Genomic DNA, 25,839 nt, shown 5'->3' with positions numbered 1-25,839 from the left:
TTGCTTTTGGCCTCATAATGCTAGATAATTATAGGCCTAACCATAGATAGAGTCATTTTCACAGCAGTCTGGAATCAATCAACCAATCAAATTCCATCTATCTTTATCTTTTGTCCTGCTTGAACAACAAAAGATGTGAAGTTGGACTTGAATCAAAAGCTGGAAACAATATGAAGCAACGGTCATTACTTTCTAAATTGCGCCTCAATCAATAGTGGGTCTGGTAGGTTCAGATTACACAAACAGTGAACATCATTAAATTTTCAACTATTATTCTAAGTCACACAGTTCGGGTTTGAGTTTAGCGATGATGAAATTCAGTTCAAATTCAAATTTACCTTATGACTCGCCTTTAAAATTCGATCAATCCCAATGAATTTCTAAGGCTTTTTGAGTTTTGCAAAATTTCGAACCTCGTCAATAAAATTTGCTGAAGATTTTGACTTAACTATAATTTCGATGCAACGGTCCTCTTACTCATAAAGCTTTTAGTATTTACATAGCTATTCAGTTTTTGTTTCCAATAGAGAATATACCTTTTCCAACCATGTTTTTGAGTGGATGGAAATAAATTATGATATTTCTTGGGCTGTGCCTATCAGAACCAAACTAAGGCACGAAACACATAGGCACCCAATCTTTTGGGAAGTTTGTTATTTGAAGAATGATACTGTTACTTATTAGTCTTATGAAACTTTACTTAGGCTATGGTCACATAGTTTTGAGAGGAATTTGAAATTTTGGGAGCATAAGCATATTTGGTGTTTTATAAGTAAACTCTCACCTTAATAGAATAAGAATAAAGCTTAATATCTCAAGATTTTAAAACATTATCACAGTGAAATTTGACTAACAAAACAATGTTTTAGAGTTACTTGTAGCTGCAAGTAATAGTATCCATTAGTTGTCTAAACTAAAAGATTACTATGAGAGACATATATCACCCTACCAATTGGGTGTAGCTCAAGTGGTTGTGAGGAAAAGTTGTTACCATCCCCATCCAACTTGAAATCCCACTTTGTGACATGTTCACTCTTAATGAGCTTATTGTTGATGAGCTACATCTAATCTATCCATGAGTTGTTGATCTGGCCTTGTGCCCTAAAGACTCTAGAGTTTACCCTACGCTATCTCTACCTTAAAAGACTTAAGAGTCTAAACACCCAAAATAACCAGCTAAACAAAGTTCCATATTTTTAAGTACAGTGATCTATGATCCGGGAGCAATAACAACAAAGAAGGCTTATCTCAAAACAGTTATGACACTGACCTAGTTCATCAAGTTCAACAACATAAGGCTTCACGCCAAGGTCCTCGAATAAGCTTTTCGTCTGCTGGCAGTACCTGCAAATGCAATTCCATGTGAACATTTTAGTAATCCATCTACTTTTCAGAGATGCCGACAGATCTCCGAATGGTATATGTTATAAAATAGCATTTATCTGTCAGTTGAAAACTATTGATGTAATGACAAAGCTCGAACAGTGCATTGTAATAGAGAGTAGAAGCGAAATAGATGTAAACAAAATATTTTCAAATGAACCAAGTAATGAAGAGGATTCGATTGACTGGTATATTTATAGCAGTTGCTACTTAGTTTAATGATTTTAAACTCCATTAATTGTGAAATACCAATGATTTGATTGATTTTGAGTTGTTGAGACTAAAGGCTCGCAAGTGCACCCTGCACTTATTAGTAGGCCATTTTCTAGTTTTACAAAGGAGCAGTGCTGCAAACATCCTGATTTTATCGTGGAAAATTTGTGAAATCACGATTTTTTGGCCTAGCTGATGTTTGCCGATTTCTACCAATATTTTGGTGGCATCTTAATCTTTCCAATGTTTGCCAATTGTTACCGATATTTTCTCAATTTTTACGATTTTTTGGTTTTCCAAACCCTTGTTGATTTTATCCTGATGCCAATGTTTGCAACATCGCCAGGGAGATATGTTCCAACTGACAAAGTATCAGCGACCTAGGGAATTCTCCAAATTGTCCTAAACACTTTGATTTTGGTGGATGTGACTATTTACTACGCTGCCATCGTAAGATTCAAAATTTTTGGCAATAACTTGTTCTTCAGAATCCATATATATGCAATTTCTTCAGATATATGAATATCATATATCACATTCAATAAACTCGATACTCATAAATTCACTGTAAAAGTTGTCCTTTCAGGGCTTGAGGTTTCTAAAGGGACTGTAGTCATGATATGTGCAAGATAGATCCAGCACCTATCATGAGCAGAACTGGGCTGTATCCAGATCAAGATATGCCATTTCTTGATCCTGCTACGTACTGTCTGAATCTGAGTCTGGATCTAATTCAGTGTATCCATAACCCCACTGAGATCGAATTCCGTGCATATCAGAATGATCCAGGCACTCATTCAGATCATTTGGACAGGTTTATAGGGTTTTGGGCAGTTTCATATCTTGTATTACCAGTGCAGTTTTCAGGCCTTTCCCAGTGTTTTGGGGGATTGAGATCACAAGGAAATGGATTTTTTATCTTCCATGTTATAGAGCTCAATGAAAGCTTTACAACGATGTATTTGCAACACCGCATGGTGCATGTGGACACAATGCAAGAATTTCAGCTGTCTAGGATAGTAATTGTCATTATTGTTTATGGATGATTGACTCTACACTGATGATTGCTAGCCATTGCTTACAAGTATCATCCTCTGTTAAACTTCCATGAAATTCTGCAACTACTTAGATGAAAATCTGAAAACTGAAATCTAGTTTACTTTCACCAAGATACAGAGTCTCTTAACAATTCATAAGCAATGGAACAAAAACACAAAGAATAAAACACATCACACAAATTGACACACTTATTTTTCTCAGGAAACCCAACAAGGAAAACTGTTGAATTTCCACGATCTTGGGTCTAGGATAGAATCTTAGAATCTCTGACGCTACCAAACCAAGAATCTCAACAAAAACTACTTTGCACAGCAGAAAATATAAAGTAGTAAATCACACATGCACAAGTATAGACAACTTTTTACAAAATATTGTACAAATATGTACAACCCAATCTTCGTTATATTAAACCAATCTGAATAATACAACAGTCTAGGGAATACAAGATACAATGACAATCTTGTTGCAGCCTCTATGTCGTATCTTGTCTTGTCGGTCCTTCACTTCCGAACTGCTCTCTAGCTGCCCCTTAGTCCATCAAGAGACAACACATAGAGTCTCCAGGAGGGCTTCCACCTATCACTGTTGCAAGTCGCTTCTGCTACAATGAACATGAGCTGATCCAATCTGCTCTTCTAGGCTGGCCAACACCTGAGCTCCAATCTGCCAATCGAGTAGCTTCTTTCGTCCATCAAAGAGCTACACATAGGCTCAACAACTTCACCCAACCTTCAGCTCTCAAGCTCTCGTTATGAGTGCAAGTCAATGGCTGCTTTGGGTAGCCAACACACTGCCCTCCATCAGTCGAATGGCACCCAATACTTCACTATGGCTCCCACAGGCTGCTCATGAAACTGATCCAAAACTGATCCTTCAATGTGGAAACTGCCCACTTGTTAACGTTTCTAACCAACACGTTAGCCCTCCCTCCTTGGCTTCCACAGGCTGCACTAAACCCCTGATCCAAACTAGCATCAAAATCAACTCAACATATCAAAACATACCTCTGCATTCATCTTGGACTGAGGCTTTTACTGCTGTAATTTCTGTGTTCTGGTTAGGGCATGACTGTGACCCACGTCAGCCCTTCAACCCACCTTCACAGTCCCTTTTCTGCTGCAACTAGGGTCCTTCAAGTCCTCCTCTTCCTTGCTGCTGTTCAGGGCTAATAACCAGCCCCAAAACACCTCAGTTTCTGTCCAGGGAATGCGGCATCCTTCTACTCCTCTTTAGGACCTGCAAACAATACCCAAACACTTGAAATCTGCCCAGCATATCACACAGACCCTGCGGCTGTCCTACAGCAACTCGGCCTCCAAACAGACTTCATTCACCTTTGTTTTGTCCTCTCCTAGAGCTCGGCTGCTTCAGGCATATATCTCTATGATTTGATGCACAATGGATGAGCTAAATGTCCTCCATACACCTTATATTTATACCAAAATAAGGGCTCACGAATTTGTTGAAGAGATATGTCTCTTGGACCAATTTGACTCAAACCTACATGACTTGACTGTCCAATAATTAGTTGTCAACTTCAAAAATTCATAACTCACTAAGGACAACTCGGATTTTGACGATTCTCAAAGTGTTGGATTCTCCTCGCTGTCCTCTATCATCTCCATCCATCACATGTCCAAAATGACTCATGGTTTTGGCCCAAACAACGATGGGTGCAAAACCCCAACCTTGGGTTCCAAGCCCACAAGTGACTCTTGTGGTACTCCACCCTCCAAACCCTGAACCCTAGGGCTTGGAGTACCTCCCAAGCTAATAAAAAATCAACAAAAACCTGCTTCCTTGATGTGGTATTTTATTGATTGTCTTGGAGCAACTGAATCTATTACAAAGCAATCTATCTCTCTAAGAAAGTGTTTTGCTTCTCTTACAAATCTCAGCTGATATAGTTGATCTCGGCCTAGCTTGATCACCGCTTGATCTCAGCCCTCTAGCTCGCAACCACTCCTCTGCTGCCTCCTTGACTTGCTCTGCAAACCCTGCTTCCTTGCTCAATTCTGCTCCTCCTTCCTTGCACACTTGGCAGCATTATTCCTTGTGCAGATTCCCTATTTCCTAGCACACTTCAGGTCCTATTTTCTAGCGCACTTCAGCCTCCTATTTCTTAGGACCCCAGCTCCTCTTCTCTGCGCACAACCAACTCCTATGTAGTGACCTAGGGCAATTTTTCCACTAGGGTTTACAACAAATCTCTTCAATGGTTATGCAGTTAATGTATCCTTCAATGATAATGCTAGCTTTCTTAATAATGCAATAATTCCACAGAGCATTCAATAAACTTAATCCATCAATAGTAATGCAATAAACCAATAGTGCAATGTCATTGTTCAATAATTGTACAATTCATGGCAATTCAACGTTATGGTTTCACAGAGTACAATCCACATTCAACAATGACAAAACAAACTTAATTCAATTGTGTAGTAATTGCCCTAACCTATAATTTGTCCAATCTATAAGCAAGTATCCCTCTGCGAATTTATGTCCACCTCAGGTCCGCAATTGATTTTTGTTTCCAAAATTCGGGTCTGAAATATCGGGTTTGTAATTAGGGACTAAAATTTCGGGTATGTAATTAGGGCCTATAATTTCACACTAGTTACAGGAGCAAATTTCAAGGACTTCATGGCTCAGAAAACCCTTAGGTGCACTTTGCATTACCTGCACTTAGCTGCAAGAGGTATATTTAAGCTGCCCAAACCTTCAAGTTCACGCAATTAGCCTCAAATTAATTTTCATAGCCGAGAACTTTGAGTTCTTGCTCAGAGCCTATTGCAGGGGCACAAAACCTAGCTTATTGCATCATAGAGAGCTCGTCTACTTCGGGGGATCTGTCACTATGACACAAAGAGCTTGATTACCCTCCAGGACTTTAGTGCCTCAAAGAATTCGTATGACTTGATTTCCTCGTACCTAAACCTTCTTGTTGAAATGTGTAACTAGGTTTCGTCTTCATAATGTCTATTGTAATCATGATTTTATATATTTGATATTAAAGAGAAAAGAAATTTATTATTTTCATTCTTGATGCATGGGTTCTATGCTCAAGATAAATTTATTTGTAGTTCAAGCACCCATTGAATGCTCCTAGGTTTGTCATAGAATTATTAAGTCAAAAGAGTCATTGTCATACATGTAAGACCCCTTTGGGCATGTTGTATCTTGTAAAGTTGTAAAGTCAAACGTGTCATAAAGACCCTCCAAGACCTTGTCAAACAAGTCAGCCTACAAGAAGTATCAAGTCAGCCTCATGGACAGCAATTCGACCATCAGAGAAGCCTATATATAAGAGACATCGACCTCACTTGAAGATCACTCACCACACAAGTAATTCGATCAAGGAAGAGAAAGAGCCCTAAAAGAGCGAAGAAGAGGACGACTAAAGGAACAATGTCTTTAGGTATTGTTTTTGGGTTGTCTTCTGCTCACACGTGCGAAGATTAGGGCAACTTTACTACAACAAAATTAAAGTTGCAAAGGAAACTGTTGGGAAGTCGAAGTTGCAGAAGAAACTGTTGGGAAGTCGAAGTTGCAGAAGAAAATGTTGGGGAAGGTCAAAGTTGTTGGAAGTTGTTGAAAGGTCAAAGTTGCTGGAAATTGTTGGGTCGAAGTTGCTAGAAGTTGTTGGGACAAAGTTGCTGGAAATTGTTGGGTCAAAGTTGCTGGAAGTTGTTGGGTCGAAATTGCTAGAAGTTGCTAGGTCAAAGTCGCTGGAAAAGTTCATCAAGAAGGAGAAGTTTGACTTGGTCTTGGAGGGGTCTTTGACAAGGGTTTTAGGTCTTGGAATTCGTCATCTGAACGTTCTATGAGAAGAGAAGAATTCTTGTGGGTTTTCCTCTCAAGAGGAGAGGTTTTGACCCTGGCTTGCAAGCTACATTTTGTGGCCTCTTGTGTTAAAATTGGCAACTAGGGCCAAAGTCCACTTTGGACAGCTCATTTGATGGAGATGCTTATTGCATTGAATTCCTCTTTTCGAGGGGACCAAAATCGACCTAAAATCATCAAATTTGGATAAGCAGAAACATGTTTTTGAATTTATGCCCACCACATGTGCAAATTATCAAGGTCGACCACATCATCATGTAGGCTCATGAAGCCCAATGGACATGTCACTTGATCCCCAACGACTTGTATAAATATAAGAGACCTCAAACCTCATTTGGCATCATTTCATCACACACATTTTTCTCTCTCCTTCTCTGATTGGTTCGTACAACTTATTGGGCATATCTTTTCTTTCACACATGTGGCAAGAAGGTCGAATTTCAGGACAGATTACAGGGCCGAAATTTCAGGAACAATTGCAAGTTTGACCAGCGTTGACAAGAGCCACATTGACCTCCTTTGATAGCGGTTGTTATGTCAAAATTTCGGTTTTGGAGAGCTGCATTTGCTAGCACAAACACTGAGAAATTTTCGGCACATTGACCGAGGCTAACAGCAAAGTTGACTGCAGAATTCAAGTGCAGAATTTGACCAAGTTTGACCATTGTTTTCAGAACTATTTTGGGCCAACTTTGACCACTTCTAAAGGTTGATTTTGAATGCCCTTGACCGAGCTCCAAAGAGCATTGTTTGTTGTTGCGTTGACCATTGTTGACTTTCTGGTTAGGGCAAAATGACTGTTGTTAACTGCAAATTTGATAGAGTTGTTTTGACTTTGATTTGGCAAGTCAATTTTAACTTTTATACTCTCTCTCTGTTGAACATTTAATATGATAATAAGAAGAATTGATCAAAGGGTTTTCCCCATCTTGGGGTTTTTCCCTGGCATCCGCCAAATCTGGTGTCCTCTTGTCTTGGCTTGTCTTCCGCATTTTTGTTATTCGTGTTTTATCTATAATTACTGTCAATGTGATTTATGGTTAATGTGATTGGTATTGGTAAACTAACTTGGAAATTGTCATTGGGCTACTAAAGAACATTGAAGTAATTGTGCTAAGCATAGAACATACCATTATTATCTAAAATTAACATGGTATCAGAGCCCAGGTGAAGACAAAGCCCAAGCAAGAGAGAGAAAAGAAATCACTAAGAGGGATCCGTTGGACAAGATTATTGGACAAGTCTCCATGGATTCTACATCCTACTTTAAGACCGAGGACAAGCTCAGTGACAAATCTGACTATCATGCATGGAAAATGACTTTAGACCTGACTTTGGAAGAGCATGATGCAATGGACTATGTGCACGGAAAAGTGGTGGAGCCTCCTTCAAATGCACCGTTGTTGCTAAGACAAAGTATAAGAAAGGTGAGGTCAAAGCTAAGAAAATCATCCTTGACTCCACTCAAAAGCATTTGGTTGCAGATATTTCTGATTAGGAACATCTAAGGAGGTGTATGATAAGCTGGTTGGGATGTTCAAAGTGAACAATGCAAATCAAATCCTCTTTCTCAAAAACAAGTTGAAGGATATCAAGATGGATAACGGGGAGTCTATCCAATCCTACTTCATGAGAATAACACAAATCAAGAATGACTCGCTATCTATTGGAGAAGTTATTGCTGACAGGGAGCTCACTCTCATTGCACTTGGAGGTCTTTCAAGACCTTGGGATATATGTGTCACCACTATTCTCAACAATCACAGGATACCTAGTTTCAATGACTTATTGGCTAGATGCACTCAAGAAGAGACTAGGATGATGGATAGAGACAAGCCCTCAAATGGAAATGAACCTATTGCTTTATCTGCACATGCAAAGAGGAAAAATAATCTTGGTCCAAGAAGATAGGGTCAAGGATCCAAGAAGGAATTCAAAGAAGGAAGAAAAGGAAGGTGCTACAATTGCAACAGGTTCAGCCACTATGCTAGAGAATGTCTTCATAAGAAGAATTCTCCAAGGGATGATGACAACAACAACCACAACAATTTCAAAGGCCATGGCAATCAAAGGAACAACAAGTTCAACAACAAAGGAAAGAGGAATGCTCTTGCTGCTCGAAATGGAAATGGTCGACCTCCCAAAAGGACAAGAAATACCAGGTATGATGAAAGTAATGTTATAGAAAAACAAGATGAGTTTTATCTTATTTCCGCTCTATCTACTGCCTCTCCTCTGGATACTTTGGATCATTGGTTGATTGATAATTGAGCCCCAAGGCACTTCACTGGGTACAAGGAGGCCCTCCCAAATTTTGTTGAAAGGAAGAATAATTTGAAGATCATACTTGGAGATAATGCCACCTACCTCGTGTAAGGGATATGTACTATCACTCTTCACTTGAATCAAGATCAAACAATTCATCTACAAGAAGTATTGTATGTGCCCGATTTGAAGAAGAACCTAGTGTCTATTTCTGCAATGGAAGATAAAGGCTTCAAGGTAGCATTCGTTGATGGAAAGGTACGTATTTGGCAAAGAAACCCTAAAGAAGCATTTTCACTTGGATATAGGGTTGATGGTCTCTATCAAGTTGGAGGAAGTCCTTTGGGAGCTTTGGCAAGTGATACTTCTCTTCAATCTGAGGGATGGCATCGGAGGTTTACCCACGTACATTACAAAGCCTTACGTGGGGTAAGGAAGATGGTCACATGTATGCTCGAGTTCAATATGAACCATGAAGGAGTTTGTCAGGGTTGTGCAGCTGGGAAACACACTAAGGGACCTTCCCTTCTAGTGAAAGCAAGACAATTGATATTTTTCAATTGGTCCATTCTAACCTGTCTGGTATCTTACCTGTAACGTCATTAGGAGGATACTCGTATTATGCAATCTTTGTGGATGACTACTCTCGCACAACATGGATCTATTTCTTGAAAAGTTATTTGGTTGATGAAGCTATTTAGTGAGTTATTTGAGCACATGCTAGATACCACTGTGATCTATTGCGACAACCAAAGTGGGATTCACCTTTCAGAGAATCCCGTATTCCACGACCGCTCCAAGCACATTAATATCAAGTACCACTTTATCTGGGATATGGTACAACGAAGAGCAATAAGGCTCCAACACATCAGGACTAATGAGCAAGTTGCAGACATCCTCATGAAAAGAGACTTGGAGTCGTGGAAGAACCCTCTCATGAGGGTTTTGCTTGAGTTGGACACTGAACTCTGGGAGATCCTAGGAGCTTGGGGTACTTCTTGGAGCTACGAGTGAGCATAGGGTGAGTGGTTCACCTTCCCCTATAAGTGTGCTATGCACAAGTTGAGTGGTTCACCTTCCCCTATAGGTGCGTTGTGTACAAGTTGAGTGGTTCACCTTCCTCTGTGATACCCCATGATGGTTGACATGTGTGTAGGGTGAGTGGTTCACCTTCCCCTACGATTGATGATATATGCATAGGATGAGTGGTTCACCTTCTCCTATGGCATATGAGCAAAATGAGTGGTTCACCTTCTCCTATGGCATATGAGCAGGATGAGTGGTTCACCATCTCCTGGGGATGCCCCAACGTACATCCTACCCATGTAGTCCGGGACTCATGGGAAGTACCCTCTCATCTAGCCAAAGAGTTGGGAAAAGTGGATAGGGACCATAGCACTGCAGATGGATGCATCGTGTATTGTCGTACTCCCTATGTCTAGGATGCATGGTGTTCAACAACTTGATCTAGGATCAAGTCCGATTGGGGTTCTAGCCCTGGTTATGTGGAATGACTTTTATCAGTGGAGAGTAGCAAGGTCTTGTGACTCACCCTTGATCAATTCTTCTTCATTATCTATATCAGTGTTCAACAAAGTAGAGATGAGATACGAAGATGGTACATGATGACTGGATGGCATGATGATCGATGGTCAGATATTGGCAAATGGAATTCTCCCTAGTTGAGAGGGAGCGTTGAAATTGGCAACTAGGGCCAAATTCCACTTTGGACAACTCATTTGATGGTGATAATTATTGCAATGAATTCCTCTTTTCAAGAGGACCAAAATCGACCTAAATATTATCAAATTTGGACAAGCAAAAATGTGTTTTTGTATTTATGCCCACACGTGCAAATTGTCAAGTTCGGCCACATCATCATGTAGGCTCATGAAGCCCAATGGACATATCACTTGAGCCCCAACGACTTGTATAAATATAAGAGACCTCAAACCTCATTTGGCATCATTTCATCACACACATTCTTCTCTCCCCTTCTCTGATTGGTTCATACAATTTATTGGACATATCTTTTCTCTCACACGTGTGGCAAGAAGGACGAATTTCAAGACAAATTACAGGGCCGAAATTTCAAGAACAGTTGCAAGTTTGACCAACGTTGACCAGGGCCACATTGACCTGCTTTGACTATGGTTTTTATGTCAAAATTTCGGTTTTGGAGAGTTGCATCTGCTAGCACAAAAACTAAGAATTTTTGGGCACATTGACCGAGGCTGACTGCGGGTTGACCGCAAAGTTGACCACAGACTTCAAGTGCAGAATTTGACCAAGTTTTACCGTTGTTTTCAGGATTGTTTTGGGCTGACTTTAACCACTTCTGAAGGCTGAGTTTGACTGCCTTTGACCGAGCTCCAAAGAGGATTGTTTGTTGTTGTGTTGACCACTGTTGACTTTCTGGTTAGGGCAGAATTTGACTATTGTTGACTGCAGATTTGACAGGGTTGTTTTCACTTTGATTTGGCAAGTCAATTTTGACTTTTGTACTCTCTCTGTGCTGAACATTTAATATAATAATAAGAAGAATTGATCAAAAGGTTTTCCCCATCTTGGGGTTTTTCCCTGGCATCCGCCAAATCTAGTGCCCTCTTGTCTTGGCTTGTCTTCTGCATTTTTGTTATTCATGTTCTATCTATAGTTACTGTCAATGTGATTTATGGTTAATGTGATTGCTATTGGGAAACTAAATTGGAAATTGTCATTAGGCTGCTAAAGAACATTGAAGTAATTGTGCCAAGCATAGAACATACCATTGTTATCTAAAATGAACATCTTGTCTATCTGATCTTCATAGTTTGGTAGTTGTTTGATGATAAGAACATAATAATAATCAAGTGGAAGAAGAAGCTAATCAATTTATGTAAAAATACATCACAGGCAGTTATCAAAGTAAGAGAAATCACCTTATCTAGTTGCCCTAGATTTCTCAACATGGTATCAAAGCTAAGATGACTACAACAAGAAGAAGAGGCAGCTTGGAGAACACATCATTGAAAAAGGATACATAAGGGTCGAGCACAAGGAAATCATTAAAAAGGACTAAGAAGCACCAAGGAGGAGTACTCATCTCAAGGATCACTTCATCACAAGGAGAAGAAGACCTCAAGGACCCTACCTCCACCCAAAGAAAGAAGGACTACACATTTGAAGCATCTTGAAGTCTTCATATTCTACATTTCTACATCCAAAGGAAGCAAGAAGAAGCATTGCCATCATCATCAAAGAATCAAGGTGATCTCCCCCTCTTTGAAGAAAGGATCACATCTCAAGCATATAATCTAGAATAGAAGCACTGTCATCTTTGAAGAAGGAAGGGATCTTAAATTATCAACAATATCAAGAAAGCATCAAGTTGAAGACATCATCTTCAAAAGGGGCATCTTCAGGTGACAAGTAAGTATCTTTATATTTATGTTTGAATATACTATCAACATGACTTCATTCTGCAAGAAAAGCAACAAAGTGGTTGGGTCATCAAATATCATTGCATGGAAGAAGAAGATAGGTTTGATCCTCATAGAGAATGAAGTTATTGAATATGTTAAGGGTTCAATCTCCAAACCATCTCAAGAGCAAGCTCAAGCACTATCGAAGTATATGAAAGGGGAAATAAGGGCTCAAAGAATCCTCATAGAATCAATCAAGGATTCCCTCATCCCTTATGTAGCAAAGTTGGAGAAATCAAAAGATATCTATGAAAAGTTGGTAGAATTGTTTTCCGTAAGCACTGCAGGAGAAGTTATATCATTGAGAACCGAATTATACAAAATGAAGGTATCTAAGGATGAAGGGGTAGCCTCATACCTTATGAGGGTATCTCAAATAAGAGATCAACTACAAGAATTAGGAGAAATAATGTCCGATAAAGAAATGACCTCGCACTACCTGATGAATGGGGCAACTTTGTATCAAGTATCTATGGAAAGAAGGAAGCCACTCCATTCAGTGAAATTTGGTCATTATGTAAGATTGAAGAAACTAGGTTGAAGGCAAAAAATGATGTTGGATCAAATGAACAAGTTCAAGCATATGTTGCCATGGCCAGGAGAAAAGGAAAGTTTGATCCTCGAAAAAAAAAGATCGATTTGTCAAAGATACAATGCTATGAGTGTAATGAATATGGGCACTTTAAAAATGAATTGTCCTAAACTCAAGGAGGACAACAAAAAGAGAAAGGGAAGAAATGAAGCCCATGTCACCGAAGAAAAGGAAGAACCTGAAAAGAAGAAGACAAAGAAGGAGGAAGTGAAAGACCTCTACTATGGTTGAGATAATACCATATACTTAATTCTTTTCAGTTTTATAGAAAGATAGATGTCATGATGGAATGCATCACAACATGATGGGATGCATTATAGTAGAAATAGAGATGACATCATCATAAAAGCATGGAAGGATAGTTGAAGTAGAAAGTCTACATGGTTATAGTAGTCATCATGATAGAAATGGCATCTCCATTGGAAGCATATAAGGACAACCGAAGTAGCAATATATATGGTTGGAAGAAAGTCATCTAGCAAGATAGAAGATAAAGAAATCATCATACATCATCATTATTAGGAAGGAGCATTTGCAGAATGAGGATCATCAAGATCCTCCATTGGAATCTTCATTAGAAGGTTCACCTCTACTTGGAAGAAGCAAGTGTCTCATTGATAGTCTACATTCCACCTTGTGTGGGATCCATTGTTTAGAAGGATGATGGTATGGTGACAAAGGAGTGCAACATGTCAAGTTGGTTGAAGTACTTTCATCTTCAAGCAAGGAAAGGAAGTTGCCAAAGGAAGTCTAGATGACCACATGAAGGAAGAGGTATGTATATATTTGGTAATAGATAGATAAAGTCATGTCATCATATGGTTGCAAATAGAATGGTTGAATGCTCTATCTCATGAGCATGATTGAAGAAGAAGGGACTCTTCCTTATGAATGATGCATGAAGGCATGTAGACAATGTGCCTTGAACTCTTCTACATATTGACAAAATGAAATCAACATAATATGACCTCATGAAGAATATGAGGTGGTTGGCAACTATGGTTCCTATGATGAAGGAACTATGTATAGAAGTTTTGGGGAAGCAATATGTGAAGAAAGGAAGAAGAGTTCGTGAAAGATGCAACTATAGTCACATAAGATAAGATAAGTAATCAACATCTGATAACTAGAAGAATTACCTATAACATCTCCATCGAAGAAGGTATGAAGACCCTAATATGTATGATGGAAAAGGAAGACCTTGGTAATATGTGCCTTGGAGATGAATTCATACATGTGCTAGATGTTGATGTTGCTATAAGATGATGTCATGACGAAAGGCCATCATAAAGAGGTGACTTTAATTTATTATGCATTTTGAATTTTGAAAGCATCTGGTAGGGTTGTTACAGGGCTACCGAAAGATAGTTGTAGAGAGTCACCTACAACCTATGCTCATGAGATTGGATAGAAGATCTGAAGCATAAAAACTAATAACTTGTTGACTTGAATGTAAAAATACACGAGATATTTGAAATAATAATTTATCACATATAAAAATGTATATGTGATGATTGTTACAATGAGGACCCCCCTATACATACCTAAGCAGGTGTCCTTTCGTGACTGGGCATGTCTTTTAGACATGCCTTTTCACTTAACTTAATGACTATTTAACATAACCAATATTTAATTATTTAATATTTATATTAATTTTATTTATCTCACTTGTTATGAATTATATTCATAACATAGCCCTTCCCTTCGGAAGCTTTGTCCTCAAAGCTTTAATGTTGTCGATTTTCTTCACTTAGTGTCTGTCGTCTCGATGTATACAATCTGGTCATCGTTTCGTCATGTAGCTCATCAGTAATATTCCCTAGAATTTTTATTTTTTATTTTTTTTCATTTATTTTTTTATAATAATGTTGTTTTTATTTTTTCATTTTTTTTATAATAATCTTTTTTTAATAATAATATTTTTTATTAAAAAATTTAATAATATATATATATATATATATATATATATATTAATGAATTAGTATTTTTTTAATTTAATTAATTAAATTATAAGTACATATATGTTTGTTATATAATTATATATTATATATTTATGTATTATATATAACTATAATTATATAGTATATAGTGTTCGATTAAATTAATTTAACTCCAAGTCTTCGCTTAAATTAATTTAACTCCAACTCTGTTGAACGGTTGCGTCGACGGATCCTTGGTCATGACGGTTGACCCTACCCACTGTTCTGATATCAAACCAAACCACGCCTCCAGCACAGACGAGCAGTTAGTCTTGGTTAGAACCTGTGACGGCACGGCGACTCCATAAAGCCACACGACTGTTTGCGGAGGTTGTTCGACTGACGTTTATCAGCGCGGTGTAAACAGTCAGCACGACAGACCGTCACAGGGTTGTACGCCGACACCTTCGCAGTCACGTCCTCGGACCTGCAGACGACACCGGTGGCCGGATCTTGTGTGCTCGTAATTATGAACAATCTCGACTAGGAAGATAAAATGGTAGGTCGTACCGTGCTCTGCAGCTTCACTCTCAGTCCAGATCTTCCCTTTCATAAGCTCTGTAAATTCCTTTGAGATTGGCCAGCTAAGGCCACTACCTACAATGTTGAGCAAAACGTGAAGAATCCTAATCTCGTCTCCTACAACAGTTCGGGGCAGGCTTTGGTGTGCCATGAAGGTTAATTGAAGGCCCTTAGAAGTGGCAGTGGGCTCAAGCAAAATTTCAGCTACATGAATGAGTTCTAGGAGGAGAAATTTGTTAGAGTTCAAGCGAAGGTTATCGAACTCTGGTCTTGAAAAGTCTAGTATTTCATCCATAAGCTTGGATAGCCACTGTTTCAGGGATTTCTTCTTTGACAACAGTTAACTGGGGTAACTAACCTGGAGTGGACTTTCCCATTCCTGCTGCCTTTTTTTTTGAAGACATATATGAAGTAAAATCATCCCCAACATGGTCTAGATACATGAGTTGTTGTCTTGAAGATGTCAAATAGGAATTCGTATAGAATGCTCTCTGATTTAGCAACTTCTGTCTACCATCATAATCTACTGAATTTACTTTCTGCCCAGAAGGTTGTCCAAATCCAACCAAGGTATGACTGCCATTAACATTTGATACCCTTTGTTGATTACCAACAAAATTAGAGTCAGAAATTACACGACTAGGACAACTAGCCCCTGTTGAGCTTAATTTTCTCAGATGTAGCAAACAAACACTGTTGTAATTATGGCTTGGGTTCTTCTTTTCGGCTTCATCACTTTCACTGTCACCAGAGAACTCTTTATACTGCCTGTTATCAGTACTTCTATGCATTGATACTCCCTCTCCGCATCCGCCTTGTTGTCTTCTTATTCTACTATTTTTAATGGGGATTGGTATTTCAAGTTTAAATGTCTTGGGGCAGACTTGATATTTTCTATATTTCAGTTTTCTATTCCAATAACTTACATGGTTGATTTTAAAATATTTGTTCATAGGTATTTCATCATCATTAAATCCTTCCTTGCATTCTCTATAAATTTTTAGGTTGTTGTTCGTTTGATTAGTCTCTGGAGTCTCATTTTGTTCATTCATTTTATACTGTTTTACATCCTCTTTTATAAATTCTATATCTTCAAAAACCTGCTTTTTCTCAAGAGCCACCGATGGTAGATTTTCATTGACATCTTTCAACAAGGATAAATCTAATATCCTTTCATTGTCAATATCTACAATAGCTTGCTCTTTCTCCAGAGTCACAGATGGTAGTTTTTCATTGACGACTTCTTCTTCATTGTTATGATATTGTACATCTCCTTGTTTCTCAATATAGTCCTCATCTTGATCTTGTTTCGTTTCTCCATTGTCGCTATCATCTTCCTTATTATCGATTTCCCTTCGACATGCTTTAACTTCTGCGTATGATTTTTCTAAACACTGAAATGCTTCTTGAATTTTACTAAACTGCTCAACGCATTCAGGACGTGAATGTAATGGCACATTGTGCGGTGAAAAACGTTCAAAGACTCGCATGATTATATTGTGCGACATGGCTCTGATACCACTGAAGCATAAAAACTAATAACTTGTTGACTTGAATGTAAAAATACACAAGAGGTATTTGAAATAATAATTTATTATATATAAAAATGTATATGTGATGATTGTTACAATGAGGACCCGCCTATATATACCTAAGCAGGTGTCCTTTCGTGACTGGGCATGTCTTTTAGACATGCCTTTTCACTTAACTTAATGACTATTTAGCATAACCAATATTTAATTATTTAATATTTATATTAATTTTATTTATCTCACTTGTTATGAATTATATTCATAACAAGATCCTAAAAGAAACATGACTTGGAAGAGGTAGTTGTATGAAGGAAAGTCAAATATGGACTAGAAGATCACTTTCCGATGAAGAGAAGGATGACATGATTATTGGTACAACCCTATGGTTCGTTGAAGGGAAGTGATGGAAAAAGATGGCCGAAGCCATACAAAGAAGTTATGATGAAGAAAGCTCCATAATGAAGAAGATGAAGTTCATGACATGATGCAGAAAGAGGAGCCCTACAAGCAGCTGATAGTACCATGATCTCCACCAAAGAGCAAACTGTTGTTGTTGAAGACAAGTCCCTAGTTAAGAGGGAGCTTGGGCAAGTTCCTAAGGAACTTGGGTATATTCCTTTTATAGGAATGAGTAGATCCTCCAAGTTGAGAGGAAGAGATAGACACATCATTCTTGTCTTCATGTTATGAAGAAAGAATGGAGGATTGGGTAAGCATCTGAGATTGATTCTGATACTCTTTGAGGATGTGGTAGGGCATCCAATAGGCAAGAGTAGTCGAAGAGGAAATTCCTTGAGGATGTGTTATTCCAAGACATGAATGGTCCTAAAAGGACATACCTTATGAACATTCGGATGGGTATGTGCCTTGAGAGATAATGATGAAAGGTGTCTATTAGTCATTGTCTCACCAACATTGTGCTCTGATCTTGTGGAGAGATAGAGTTGTTAGTCAAGGCCTTGCTATGTGACAATGTTGGTTGGTATGATGAGATGCACAAATATAAGCTGATAAAATAGCTTATGAAATGGCTTACCAATCCAATTCTTCTTATGCGAATTCTTCAGTATGAGAATGTCCAAGTACCATGTATGGATTATGAATACCTCCCTAGTTAAAAGGGAGCATTGAAATGTGTAACTAGGTTCAATCTTCATAATGTCTATTGTAATCATGATTTTATATATTTGATATTAAAGAGAAAATAAATTTATTATTGTCATTCTTGATGCATGGGTTTCATGCTCAAGATAAATTTATTTGTAGGTCAAGCACCCATTGAGTGCTCCTAGGTTTGTCATAGAATTATGAAGTCAAAAGAGTCATTGTCATACATGTAAGACCCCTTTGGGCATGTTGTATCTTGTAAAGAATTTTTTTGTAAAGTCAAAAGTGTCATAAAGACCCTCCAAGACCTTGTCAAACAAGTTGGCCTACAAGAAGGATCAAGTCGGCCTCATGGACAACGATTCAACCTTCAGAGAAGCCTATATATAAGAGACATCGACCTCACTTGAAGATCACTCACTCACCACACAAGAAATTCGATCAAGGAAGAGAAAGAGACCTAAAAGAGCAAAGAAGAGGAGGACTAAAGGAACGAAGTCTTTGAGTATTGTTTTTGGGTTACCTTCTTCTCACACATGCGAAGATTAGGGCAAATTTACTACAGCAAAATTGAAGTTGCAAAAGAAACTACTGGGAAGTCGAAGTTGCAAAAGAAATTGTTGGGAAGTCGAAGTTGCAAAAGAAATTGTTGGGGAAGGTCCAAGTTGTTGGAAGTTGCTGAAAGGTCGAAGTTGCTGGAAATTGTTGGGTCAAAGTTGCTGGAAATTGTTGGGACAAAGTTACTGGGACAAAGTTCTTGGGTCAAGGTTGCTAGAAGTTCCTATGTCGAAATTGTTGGAAGTTGCTAGGTCAAAGTAGCTGGAAAAGTTCATCAATAAGGAGAAGTTTGACTTGGTCTTGGAGGGGTCTTTGACAAGGGTCTTAGGTCTTGGAATTCGCCCTCTGAACATTCTATGGGAAGAGAAGAATTCTTGTGGGTTTTCCTATCAAGAGGAGAGGTTTTGGCTCTAGCTTGCAGCCTACATTTTGTGTCCTCTTATCTATTTGATCTTCATAGTTTGGTAGTTGTTTGATGATAAGAACATAATAATAATCAAGTGGAATAAGAAGCTAATCAAGTTAAGTAAAAATACATCACAAGTGGTTATCAAAGTAAGATAAATCACCTTATCTAGCTACCCCTAGATTTCTCAACACTTCTTTCAGCAATCCTGTGCCAAAACAGGTAGAAAATAGGAAGAATAAAAAAAATAAGATTATCAATTACGGTGGAATCTTTACCACCAAAATTGATAAGAAAATAAGATTATTAAAACCCTAAGAGCTATAGCTCAAGAAGACAGATGAATTGATCCACAATTGATGATGCCTCATTTGATCTCAACCCTCTTCTATTTATAGATTTTCCATGTGCTCCAACAATGTGAGGAGTTGTGTGTGCAACCCCTAATTTGGCCCTAGCCGACCCAATTTTGCCCAATGTTTCCCCAACATAGAAAAAATTGGGGTTTTTACTCCCCTAACAAGACCATAGCCTACGAGATCAGACAGGCTATTACGTCCTCCATAAGCCCTCAATTTGGAGAGGACATTACATCCTAAATATTTGCGCACTTGTTCCTCCTATTTCTTAGGAAACAATGCATGCACTCTCCACAATCAAGGCTCCTCTCACAAACTCGTGAGTTGCTTTATCTCACAAACCTTTGTGTACAAAACAATTGAACTCCTTATGCCTCTGTCCTTCTCTTATAGACCCAACTCGAACATGCAAGGAGGCCCAGTTCAAATTTAGAACTCGAATTTTGATTAACGAGTTAACTGGGAGTTCTTCTCGTCCTTTCTCTAATCAGCACTAGAGCTCTTAACTCGTTCTCTCTCCAATCAACATTGGAGACTCCCTCGCTCTAACTAAACTTGTAACTCTCACATCGTTCTATAGTCAAACTAATGAAGACTCCTCTTTAACTGAAGCTCCAACTCTAGGCATTCTAACTTGATGATTATTCTAGTAAACTGGAAATAACTCATCCTAACTGAAGTCCGACTCATGAGGACAATTCGAGGTCTTCACTAGCTAAGGCACAAGCCAAAAGACCTTGCTCACTACATTTTCAACATCCACCATGGATAATGGTTGAATTTTTCCTTCGTGGTTAATTGTTGATGAATCATACCTTGGTGATAGGGGATGTGTTCCCTTTCAGTAAGTATTATTAGGCTTAGTATTATGTCATGGCTGCCCTCAAGCTAGACTTTGGTTGTTTACTATTGTTAGTTGAATTGTTGTTGGATATTTACTTGTCAACGACATAGATGTGACTTGATAAATATATCCTTGATGGTTGTTGATGAGTAATCCTTATTGGACATGATGTTTATATGACAAAGGTGTCATGATGTATTGATGCTTTAATCTAACTAATAGGAGATGGTGTTCTGGACTCACCATCCCCTTTTGCTTTCTTTTACTAATGATTGACTATGATGCACCAAGACACCTGTGTGATTGGCTAGATTGTGCTGAATTTTGATATTTCTTGATGATAGCATTAAATATTCTTGATAATGGCTATGAAGCATTGGTATTCTTAATGGTGGCTATGATGACCTTTGATGATGATTTAAAGTGATTTGTCCGTGTTATGATATGATTGATGATGAATACCTAAATTGGATAATTTTCCATTGATATTGTTCATCTTATTATTTTTGATATATGCATATGTCAGATACCTTGTTATGGTGTATACATGTAAAGGATGCCTTGTCATTAATACATTTCATATTACGGTGACATTGATTATGATGATGATGTTGTATATACATTGGTATCTTGGATGGACTAACCTAGGTGGACAATGAGGAAATGCCCTCAAGAGAACAGCTCTTGTCTTAGTGATAATGAGTGCCATATCTTAGGGCTTAGGAAGCCTGGGAAATTCGAAAAGTTCTATGAAAATGACCTCCAAAGTTAACTTGGATAAATGGATAGAAGGGGAAAGGGTTGTATTTCACTTTTAGCTACTTTTGGACACTTGTACATTCACCCTCAAGCCCAAACTCCCCCTTGCATGAGTAGGGGGGAAACCAAGAGATAAATCTTGGGAGGGTGTTACTTGATTTGGCATTACTAAATCAAATTCATGCGTATTGTTGGAGTCTGGCTCATGGGGAATTGGTTGTAAGAGTTTATTATTGTGAGGTACTTGTGTTACGATATTGGTGAGTTGGGCAGAATTGTCTTTGTGCCAACTAGGCATGTGTGAATTCAGGGGCTAGAAGTATACATGTAGCATGAGGGGGGATACTAAAGCTCTATATGCCTAGCTCCTTGCACTATCTTTCTTTGGGCCCCCAAACTGCAAAACACCACCACTGTTGTGGTTATAATCAGTTAATGGTAACAGTAAGATCTTTGCAGAGCAGGACACCACTATCATTGTGGTTGTAATCACCAGCTGAAGGTGGCAGTAAGATCCTTGCTTGAGGAGGGCCACCAATACTATCATGGTTGCAATCACCAACCAAAGGTGGTAGTAAGACCCCTTCACACCATAGTCTCATGGGATTTGGAGATGCTGCAAGTCAGGGAACCTCTCCACCAAACCCAGATTGTATTGTTGTAAGCCTATTTGATTTATTCATGAGAACATTAGGTTGGATTTCTTAAAAGTTACACTGAGTTATTGATTTCCCTTAACTCACTGAGCTTAAAACCTGCCAGGGGAGCAACACCTATGAAGATAGTTGCATTGATTGGGTGGATAATTGACCTTTGGTGTAATTTCCCCTCCTTTCATTAAACACAGGTTCATGGAGCTAGGTGCACAACTAGCTCAGCACCTAAAGTTCTAGGACCTAAACGTTACACATATTTTACATTTGAGTATTTAATTGTGCATTGTCAATCATTTGGATTGATGGTATAGTTGCCACTTCTTTATGGGCCTTTGGCAAGCCCTTCTCTAGTGTACTTGATGGCTTGTATGCATGTGCTTGAAGATTCTATATCTTGCTTGCATTGATGTTTATGGTTTTAGAAAAAAATAAAAAAATGTCAAAGTAACACCCTGATGGGCTGTTACAATATCATGTTCCCCAATCAGAGTTTGGAGCAAATAGTTACAGTCCTGGCAAGTCGACTGTCGCTTCTCCACCCTTGGGCCCTCAACTCTTGGCTTTCCAACCTTTTGGTTTTGGGTTTCTGAGTTTTCATTTCAGCACTTTGTAATAAGACAGATGTATTTTACCCTTACACACTTCTTACGAGAGAAGCATACAGCTCTTCCACTCATAGAGATGGATACCATCATTCTACACAGCCACTTTATGAATAACATTTGAGATCTTTAATTCTCTTGTGCTTTATTTCTACATTGTCTTTGCTTCAATTTTGCTGTTATATGCATTATTTTTTGCAAATTAGTGTGTCCACTGGATTCTCTCCATAATCCAGATCAGTTCCCCCCGAGACAAATCCAGTATCACTGGATAAAACCAATTGTGTCCTGACACGGATATGTATTCTGCTCAAATCCAAATCTGACTCAGTGTATATCTGTGACCCCCTGAAACGGGATTCAGTGTATCCCTGACTCCCCTAAGACAGATACAGAATCATAGGATAAAACCAACTGGTTAAACCATTACATGTCTTGAGAGGTCTTAACCGTGTGACTGTAACACTGTCAGCTTAAGGCCAGACACCAGTTACAACTACAAGACACCCCATATCAATATCACATCATAGAAAGCAAGATGAAATGTATTTGAAACTTTGATATGAGTAGGTAGCAACTGGCAATAAATGATCTGTATCTGAATTCCATAAAACCATCACAAGGTCCTGAGGAACGGTGCTCGCAGCAGGGTCCAAGGGACAGAACGGAATCCCATATTCTGTATGATATTCCAGCTCATCGGTCATGACAATTCTATGTGACTGAGACACAAGGCAATAGTGGGAAAACCGTGAGAATTTGCATTTGACACATTGGTGTTGGCAGTACACAAACCTATGCGGAAAAGAAATCGTAACAGAACCCTCCAAACTAGTAAAGAACAGTGTCACAGAAGAAAATATAATGATAGAACATGATGATAAAAATTTTGTAAACAGCCAGTGCGAAATTTGCAGGGCACGGTGAGAACATGGGTGCCTAAAAAGCATGTAGTTAGGTATGAGCCCTGAGCTTCACTAGCAAGATCAAGAAAAAACACAAACAAAAACAAAACAAAACATTCTGAGTACATCCCTGGTACAACGAAGCACATACCCAGCATTCCCTGTGTGGCCCTGGAATTTCCCAGCTGTACCTCGTGAATTGGTGGATGACCCCAGATGTGAAGATAGACATCCCCTAAAAAACTCTTCAAGTAGAAAAAGGAGACGGAAAAGGAAAAAGTCGATTTAGGATTAAATCTCCTTTTGCATAAACCCTGACCACAAATTATACATATGTAAGACGCTGTTTAAGTCGCCTTAATACTTATGTGTCAATCTTTCCCTTGTGTAAGTCGCCTTAATACTTATGTGTCAATCTTTCCCTTGTGTCCTCCAGAGGGCTGTAAGCAGTCTGTGGGCAAAATTTTCCACAATGAGAAGCATGTTTCATCTGTAGGACAGCGATATTCAGCTTTATCACAATGGTTTTTAATATTCTGAATTTTATTTTATTTCAATTTTCCTTTGCCTAGTGCATGCAAAATAGATACATAGATATAACAGATAAGAAACAACTGGGTTTGACCTAATTGTTAATGGGTAATTGGTGTCCACAAACAGACATACACCCAACAGATTAAGCACGTGACTTCCGTCACTGTAAAACCTTCAATACAGTGGACTTGAACTCGTTGTTAACCGGCAATGCAGCATTGGCTAACTAGTTGGTCACGGTTTCAAATCCCATAGATAGCAAGTAACGAAATCTATAAGCATAAACAGAGCAATTTAGTATCCATATACACAACTGATTAAAAACCTCCAGATTCCCTTAATTTTGATCAGGAAAATGCAGAAAGAAAAGCCCAAATGTGAACTATAACAAATGGATTCAGATACTTACGGACACCAGGTCTTGGAGTAGACGACGATGGGATTCTCACTGATTTGGGTCTGGATAGATTCTTCTATCTGTGATCCAGAGGATCCAGCCGTGGCCCTTATTGTTCCCACACCGCCATAGGTTCTACTGTTGGCAAGCTGCCTAAGTACAAACGACCGAGGAATTGAAAGAGTCAGAGCACGATAATTGAGAAAGTTGGAAACAAACGCCAATGGACGAGGCAATGTCCGCCGTGTGGAGGAGAACAAAGGGGAAGGCAAGTGGGGATTAATATTGGAGCAACTTGTGGATTGTGCCATGGCTGATCCTTGGAAGTTATGCTACACCTTCGTACTCTGCTCAAACTATCTTAGCCGTGTCATGTATTGTTCGTATGTATAACAGAGTGGCTCTGACAGAAGCTTGTGGGGGAAAAAATATGTATATAATGCGAGGATCAATCTGAGCAGTTCAATTGGTTCAGATGAAAGATTTAAACTTTGACATGTTTTGGTGCGGTGCTATTACATTGGTGGATATGGGTGGTCTGGGTAGTCTTTTCCAGGTTCGATTTAGAGAGTTACGTGTGAAAACAGTCAGCTAACCATCGTCAAATATATATTTAAGTTGAAATACATTTGACAATATTGTTTAAACTAACTAATTACGAAAAATTATTGTAAACGTTTAATTTCAGCGAGAATTTAATTAAAAATTATACAGTCAGCTAACCATCCTCAAATATTTCTTTAAGTTGGAATAAGTTTCACAATATTGTCCAAACTAACAAATTAAGAAAAATAAGCGAGAATTTAATTAAATATTAATTTATAAATAAATTTCCATTCGCCTTTTTTCGAATTTTTAATTAAAAAAATAAATAAAATAAAAATAAAAATAAAAAATAAAAAATCATACACTTATGGTTTTCTCTTAAATTATTTGAAATTTAAATATAAATACTCATAAAACTTGAGGTTGGAATATCCATTTTCTTTATATTGCGTTCAATAAGAAAATTGTTTATTAAGTTTGAAAAAATATAATAAGAATATGCAATATGAGATGAGAGAATTTTGCTCTGCGAGGGTTTTTGGTAAAAAAAATTAAAGACAAGACGGCTTGTTAGTCTAACAAGATCTGAAGATTCTCCAGATCTGAAGATTAAAGATATTGATACATAGCATGAGCTTTCAAGGTCTATAATGATCCATTTTTAATATAGAGAGCACAAGAATATTAGTATGCATACAATGCATGCATATGATAGCTACATATGCATGTATTGCATGCACTGCACTATTATATATATTCTAAATTAACTATAAATATTGAATATCACGACACTGCTTCATATAGAAGTCACACTCTCACCCATCATCAAACATATTGCTTAATGCGTTATAATTAAGGAGAAAATACCCTAAATAATTTCAATAATATAAATTTAAAAGTATAAGAAAATATGGTTATAAAGAAATAAATGTAAAATTTAAGTTAATTATAAATATGGTTATATATTTATATATCCCATAATATTAATAAATTATCAAAATATGAGATCAAATCAAAATAAAATACATACTATAAACTAAGGGCATTTATATAAAACTAATAAAAATCCTAAAGGTAAACCTAATACACATGTCAATATCCTTGTAACTTTGGACGAATAGAGCCACACGTTACAAAGGAAGGAAGGTGTCACCATGTAGGGAGCAGTGACCGCCAAGAAATGATATACATAGATGAAAGGGGAGCATGAAATGAGGTCGGGGCGGGTGGAATCAGTTTTGGGAAAAACACGGGATTGCCTTCACCTTTGAAATATAGAGCAGGGAGAAGGAAATACAGAGAATGGTGATAAAA

General features: G+C 38.1%; 1 protein-coding gene across 1 annotated transcript in view; it reads right to left on the bottom strand.

Moving 5' to 3' along the window:
• The window catches only part of LOC149216497 (glutaredoxin-like), a 116,982-nt gene extending 92,441 nt beyond the window's left edge, over positions 1-24,541 (bottom strand). Inside the window, exons 1-2 of the mRNA XM_089392800.1 lie at positions 23,992-24,541; positions 1,271-1,344 (exon numbers count right to left, since the gene is read on the bottom strand). Coding sequence (XP_089248926.1) covers positions 1,271-1,344; positions 23,992-24,290 — 373 coding nt within the window. The 5' untranslated portion in view covers positions 24,291-24,541. The remainder of the gene's footprint in view (positions 1-1,270; positions 1,345-23,991) is intronic.
• Positions 24,542-25,839: the final 1,298 nt, after the last annotated feature.

The sequence above is a fragment of the Pinus tabuliformis genome, chromosome 1_1 (genome assembly GCF_031772625.1).
Source record: "Pinus tabuliformis cultivar Carrire ecotype Pingquan chromosome 1_1, CPIR1, whole genome shotgun sequence".
NCBI classification, from domain to species: domain Eukaryota; kingdom Viridiplantae; phylum Streptophyta; class Pinopsida; order Pinales; family Pinaceae; genus Pinus; species Pinus tabuliformis.
The sequence above is the reverse complement of the archived record's forward strand: the minus strand, read 5'-3'. Positions and strand labels throughout refer to the sequence as shown.